General features: G+C 52.5%; 1 protein-coding gene across 1 annotated transcript in view; it reads left to right on the plus strand.

Annotated features, from left to right (window-relative positions):
• ADCY2 (adenylate cyclase 2 (brain)) overlaps nt 1-6679 on the plus strand; it is a 403615-nt gene that overhangs the window by 384132 nt on the left and 12804 nt on the right. Inside the window, exons 23-24 of the mRNA XM_006875344.1 lie at nt 1414-1528; nt 5473-5597. Of these exons, the coding sequence (XP_006875406.1) occupies nt 1414-1528; nt 5473-5597 (240 nt within the window). The remainder of the gene's footprint in view (nt 1-1413; nt 1529-5472; nt 5598-6679) is intronic.

Raw genomic sequence — 6679 nt, forward strand, 5'->3', positions numbered from 1 at the left:
AACCACTACACTACCAGGCCTTCCACCTTCAAGATGGCGGGTCGGGTAGACGTGTAGTGAGGAGCTCGGTCAACAACAACACGGAACACCGGGCCAAGAGGGCTCATGAGATGGTGTTGGAATGCTGGAACAGAACCACTAGAGCACCTTAAATATAAATTCTTTATTGTTGCTCAGTGCAGTCAAGTTGGTTCCGACTCACAACAACCCTGTATAGGGTTTCCTGGGAGTGACTGGTGGGTTTGAACCTTACGGTTAGTAATCCACTGCTTATCTTACAGCGGCACTACATCAGGACACTGAATTTAAATCACAACCCTGTATAACTGAATGTTGTTGTTGTTAAGTGCCGTCAAGTTGGTTCCGACTCATAGTGACCCTGTAGAGGGTTTCCGAGACTGTAAATCTTTACGGGAGCAGAACGCCTCATCTTTCTCCTGCGGAGCAACTGGTAGTTTCGAACTGCTGATCTTGCGGTTCGCAATCCAATTCGTAACCACTACGCTACCAAAGTATAGTCACTATTAACATCAGTTCCCACCATCCCCAAGGGAGACCTGGACCTTCTTCCTCTCGTCTCCATAAGGAGGAAACACCCTCATGTTCCGGGAGTGGACCCTTCAGTCAGGGGACCAACCGCCTCACCCTGGCATGGAGTTGGCTGGAGGATGACCTCGCTCCCTCACCATCTGGTCCCCCACCAACCCCTCCAGTGGTCAACCCCAACAGGATGGGCCAGGGAGCAAGGGGGCTGGGGGAAGCCATCTAGAGGGCTGCTTGTTGGGGTGCACATAGAAGGGGCACAAGGGAGCCAGCTTCCAATGGCTGTTCCCGGATTACAGCCACATAGTCGGCCCATGAGCATAGGGGCGGGGGTCTCTGCACCTCTGATCCTGTGCGGTGTTACAGGAGTCTCCAGTCTACCTGGAATCCAGGTGTGTGTGGTGGAGGGGTCTCTGCACCCCTAACCCTGTGTGTGTTACAGGGTCTCCCCCCTGTGTACCTGGAGTCCAGCAAGTGTGTGTAGTTGGGGGCGGGGTGTCTCTGCACCGCTCACCCTCTGTATCTGCTGCAGGATTCCCCCTGTCTACCTGGAGTCCAGGTGTGTGTTGTGGGGGCCTTTGCTCCCCTAACCCTGTGTGTGTTACAGGGTCCCCCCCTCCCCCCCCACCTACCTGGAGTCCAGGTGTGTGTTGTGGGGGCCTTTGCTCCCCTAACCCTGTGTGTGTTACAGGGTCCCCCCCTCCCCCCCCACCTACCTGGAGTCCAGGTGTGTGCGGTGTGGGGAGGTCTCTGCACCTCTCACCCTCTGTATCCGCTGCTGGATTCCCCCCTCCCCCCATCTACCTGGAGTCCAGCAGGTGTGTGCGGCAGGAGGGTCTCTGCGCCCCTCACCCTCTGTATCCGTTGCAGGACCCTGAGAGGCAGTACCTGCACATCGGCACCATGGTGGAGTTCGCGTTCGCGCTGGTGGCCAAGTTGGAGGCCATCAACAAGCATTCCTTCAATGACTTCAAACTCCGAGTGGGTACGTGACGCGGGTGGGCGGAGTCTCGGATCCAGGGGAGCCTGGGAGGGAGGGGGCACGTCTGTAACCCTCCCCCTCACACACAGAGCAGAGCTCGGGAGTGCGCTGCGGGGGCTTTGGCACACGTTAGGAAAGGTCCAAGGTGTCCTGCTGGTGCTGTCGTTAAGCGCTCACCTGTTAAGGAAGAGGTTGGCAGTTCAAGCCCAGCTGCCGGACAGGAGTGGGGCAGTCTGCTGCCATCCATCTCAGAGGCTCCGTGGGGCAGTTCGCTGCCCCCCAGGCCTGCTATGAGGTGGAATCATTTCTAAGAGCTGTAATAAGTAGTGCAGTGGTTAAGTGCTCACCTGCCAAGCACAAGGTTGGAGGTTCAAACTCATCAGCCTCTCAGCTGGAGGAAGATGAGACTGGCTGGCTGCGTCTGTAAAGATAGGGCAGTTCTTTTTCTGTAGGGCCGCTGTGATTCGATGGCAGTGGGAGATGGCCGCGGGTGGTAGGCACTGGTGTGTCCACAGGGCAGGGGCTGAACGTGGGTCCTTCCGAAGCCACCTGTGGTTCCAGTAATGTATCCCATCAGCTAAGAGCCATTCCCTTTATGGACCATAGCAAATGGGCTAAGGACCGAGCCCTCGGCTGTAAGCTGCACCCGGCTGTCAGAGGTCGAAAGCTGTGAGGGGAAAACGTGCGTCTTGAAATCATTGAAATACAGGCACAGACCCGCTCCTGGGGGAGGGCCTACAGGGTCACCAAACACGTGTCCGAGGTCCTGAAGTAATCATAAGTTTTCCAATCCGGTGTCCGAATTGGAGGCTCCTGGACAATGAATGCAAGCAGTGAACAAACGCCAATGTTGAAGGTTCTAGTCTACCCAGAAGTACCTAGGAAGCAAGACCTGGCAATCTGTTGTTTTTTAAGTTGTTGAAAACCCTAGAGTGCAGTTCTCCTCCGTACCCACATGGGGCCTCCAGGAATGGAAGATACTAGGTGGTTTGGGTTTTTTAGTTACTTGCCTTTTACAAATTTTTATTTAAAAAAAAGAAAAAAATGTTTGAAAGCATTGGGCAAGCCAGCACTGCACTTGTAGTCCAGGCTTTTCCTGGTACACATCTGCCTTCTTCTGAGCCTAAGTCCCAAGGAAAGTCGTGTTCTTAACCAGTTCTATCAGGCTGGTTTTGCACATTGATTTGCATCCTGATTCCAAGTTGTAAACAGTGTTGGCATTCCACAGTATTCCTTTCCTTGGGCTGCGTGTGTTCTGAATTCAGAAATGCAGAAACAGTTTACATCCCTTAGCAGATGAAATGTTCTCTGTCTCGGCTGCTGTCAGCATCCTTAACTTATTTCCCTGTTTCCTCCACTCGGTGCACAGCGACCACTCGGGTGGTCCACCCACCCTGAGGGACCAGGCATGCAGGACGCCCCTGGGAGCTAGCTTTCAGATCCAACCTGGCAGGGGGAACGGAAGCCGGCAGGCCCTTTCCCACCTTTTATTTGTAATTCTTGCTTCTCATCTATAAACATATAGAGCCGCCCTGGTGGCGCCGTGGTTAAGACGCTGTGCTGGAGAAAGATGAGAGTCTGTCCCGTAAAGCTGACAGCCTTGAAGCCTTGGGGGATGGTTCTGTGTCCTAACAGTGTTGTTAGTTTATAAACGCCTACTGGCTAAGACAATAACGCCTCAGTGTTTCAGCCACACGCCGATGAGAGTGAGCATGAGCGGCGCTCCGGCGGTCCTTACCGAGTGCCTGCCTCCCTCCCTTAGCTAGCGAGCGCCTGAGAAGCCGCAAACAGCCTGTCCGGGAGGCTGCGTCCCTTGGGCGCCCTCTGCTGGCCTTTGCAGGTGAGCACGCAGAAGAGGGACGCTGCCAAGCAGGATGGTGTGAAGATGAATGTGGGACCCCCCACCTGCACCAAGCCGGATTGCCCATCGTCCTGGACCTTCCGTGCAGGGTCCGCCCGCCCCGCAGCGGGTGACCCTGTGCAGTCGCAGACGCAGCTGGAAGAAACACTGTTGGCAGGAGGGGCTGACCCCTGGCGGTGGAGCCCAGGGGCAAAGTTGGGATCCGGAGCGTCCCTCCTGGTAGAGCACTTAGGCTCAGCCTCTGTGCCCCGCGGGGGACTGTGGGGACAATGTTGGAGCTGCCTGGCCTGGCTGCTCACCACTACGGGGAGCCGTACCTGGACCCCATCACAGAAACTGGTGCTGAAAGCGGTCAGAAGTGGGGGTGTCATGCCAGAGACATCCTCAGCAGTCTAAGGTCTGTGACCCCGCAGACACTAAAAGAAATACAAACCCCAAAGCACGGACATCAAGTCCATGTCCACTCCTCGCAGCCCTGTAGGTCAAAGCAGAACTGGTCCTTAGGATTTCTGAGCTGAATGTCTTCATGGAAGCAGACAAGACACATCTCCTTTCCCAAAGTAGCTGGTGGATTTGATCCAGCTACTTAGTGAGTAGCTGAGCACTTTAACCACTGCTGCATCTGGTTCCTTTCAGGAGGGGCTCTGGGGGTGGGGATTTTTGAAGTCTTTCCATATGCCTACTTGTGTCTCTACGTACACCTCCCCTTGAGGTACATATCCGTGGTCACTGTGTACACGTGTAGTTACTGATGATCTGAACCCTCACAGCTCCTGTCCCTGTCAATGAAGGGACCTATGATGCTGCGTACCCCAGGTTTCCATCTGAACCCCTGCCGTCTCCCAGCACACCCCACACTCAGGCGCTCTGTGGCCACCTTCTAGTCTCCTTGGCCATCGATGCACCTGAGGCAATTCACACACCAGAGCCCTGGGTTTCCTGACTCCACAGTGCTGAGCGGATGAGCCCAACTTCCAGGCACCAAGGACCCACAGGGGAAGCGGAAATGTGCGGAGCCCTGTTGTACAAGTTGGCCCTCTGTTGGTCTCCTAGCGACCCCTGCATGTGCCGGTTTTCAGGGACCACCCCTCCTGCCTGGTTCCACCTATACTCCAGATAGCAGCCTCTCCTGAGTCCACATCTGAGTCAGGGAATCTGCCTCTCCCAACTCCACAAATCCTTCAGGGGCCTCCCCCTTTCCCCGACTCCACCACTACTTCAAAGAGACCCACCTCCTGACTCCACCTTTACTGCAGGGACCCCCCCCCCATCCTGACTATGTCTACTTCACAGGGAACCCCCTTCCTGAATCCACAGGATCCCTCCATCCTGAGTCCACATCTGAGTCAGAGACCCCCACCTCATAAATCACATCATAGTTAGGGACCCTCTTCCTCCTGGCTCCATGTTTGAGTCAGGGACCCCCATGTCTGAGTCAGGGGCCCCCTTGGAATAATGCTAAATGGATCTGTAAACACGCATGATAGCGTAGCAGACAGAAGAGTTGTCAAAATTAAAACACTTGAATATTTTTGAAGAAATAAAGTTGTAGAAATTAGAACTCCATGGTTTGGGCCAATGTGTGTATAAAATAAGGATTCAAGAATGGAGTTTCAACTTTCTATCTAAGTGTATGTATGGACCTCACTGACTACAGAACCTGGGGGTTCAGATGGGAAGTTTCAGAGGCTGCAAGTTGATGTGTGTGGTGGAGGAGAAGTAGGGTGAGGTGGGTTACACACCCTGAAAGCTGTAGTCACAATGCTTGTCCAAACAGATTAGTGTGCTAACTGATAACAGTAAAGGAAAACTATGATAAAGAAATGTGGTCAATACACAGTGGTGGTTGTTAAGTGCAGTGGAGTGGGTTCCAACTCATAGTGACCCTCATAGGGTTTCCAAGGAGTGGCGGGTGAGTTTAAACTCCTAACCTTGTGGTTCAAATTGACCATGTGGTCAGTGCTTATCCTAGAGTGCCACAGCAGGACTCTGATCAGGGCATCAGGAAAGAGGTAAGAAAATGAGCAGGTTCTGTTTAAAATGCTGCTGCAGCTGTTCTTGCTGACCCGATGGTGATCTGTTACAGGCATCAACCACGGACCGGTCATCGCTGGTGTCATCGGCGCACAGAAACCACAGTACGATATCTGGGGCAACACGGTCAATGTGGCCAGCCGCATGGACAGCACGGGCGTCCTGGACAAAATCCAGGTAGCGTGCTCTGTTCCCCATCGTCCACAGTCCCTCTCTTAGAAGCCACACACATGCAGGACTGTCGGACTCACAGCAGCAGAGCAAAGCAGAGGGAGACAGCTGATGGAAACCTTGTTGTTATTAGGGGAAATCAAGTCAGCACTGACGCAAAGTGACCCTACACACAACAGAACGAAACACTGCCCGGTCCTAGACCAACCTCACAACTGAAGCTCCATTTCAGCCCATTGATGCTGCCACTTTGCCAATCCGTCTCGCTGGGGCTCTTCCTCTTTTTCTCTGACCCTCCACCCTACCAAACATGATATCCTTCTCCAGCAACTGGTCCCTCCTGACTATACATCGCAAGTATGAGAGACGAAGTTTGGCCATCTTGGCCTCCAAGGAACACTCTGGCTGTACTTCTTCCAACACAGATCTGTTGGTTCTTATGGGAGCCCATGGCACTTTCAGTATTCTCCTCCAGCACCATAACTCAAAAGCATCAATTCTTCTACAATCTTCCTTATTCACTGTCCAGCTTTCACATGCATGTGAGGTTATTGAAAATACCATGGCTTGCGTCAAGCGCACCTTAGTCCTCAAGCTGACATCTTTGCTCTTCAACATGTTAAAAAGGTCTTGTGCAGCAGATTTGCCTAATGCAATACGTCGTTTGATCTCTTGACTGCTGCTTCCATGAGTATTGACAGTTGATCCAAGAAGCATGAAGTCCTTGACAACTTCAATCTTTTCTCCATTGATAAAGATGTTGTTTATTGATCCAGTGATGAGGATTTTTGTTTTCTTTACATTGAGATGCAATCCATGCCGAAGGCTGTGCTCTTTGATCTTCATCAGTAAATTTTAACTCCTCTTCATTTTCAGCCAGCAAAGTTGTATCATCTGCATATCGCAGGTTGTTAATGAGCCTTCCTCCAATCCTGATGCCACGTTTATCTTCAGATAACCCAGCTTCTCGGATTATTTGCTCAGCGTACTGATTAGATAAGTATGGTGAAAGCATACAGTCCAGGTGCACGCGTTTCTTAATTTGAAACCATCAGTGTTCCCATGTTCTGTTTGAACAACTGCCTCTT

The sequence above is a fragment of the Chrysochloris asiatica genome, unplaced genomic scaffold (assembly GCF_000296735.1).
Source record: "Chrysochloris asiatica unplaced genomic scaffold, ChrAsi1.0 scaffold00321, whole genome shotgun sequence".
NCBI lineage: Eukaryota > Metazoa > Chordata > Mammalia > Afrosoricida > Chrysochloridae > Chrysochloris > Chrysochloris asiatica.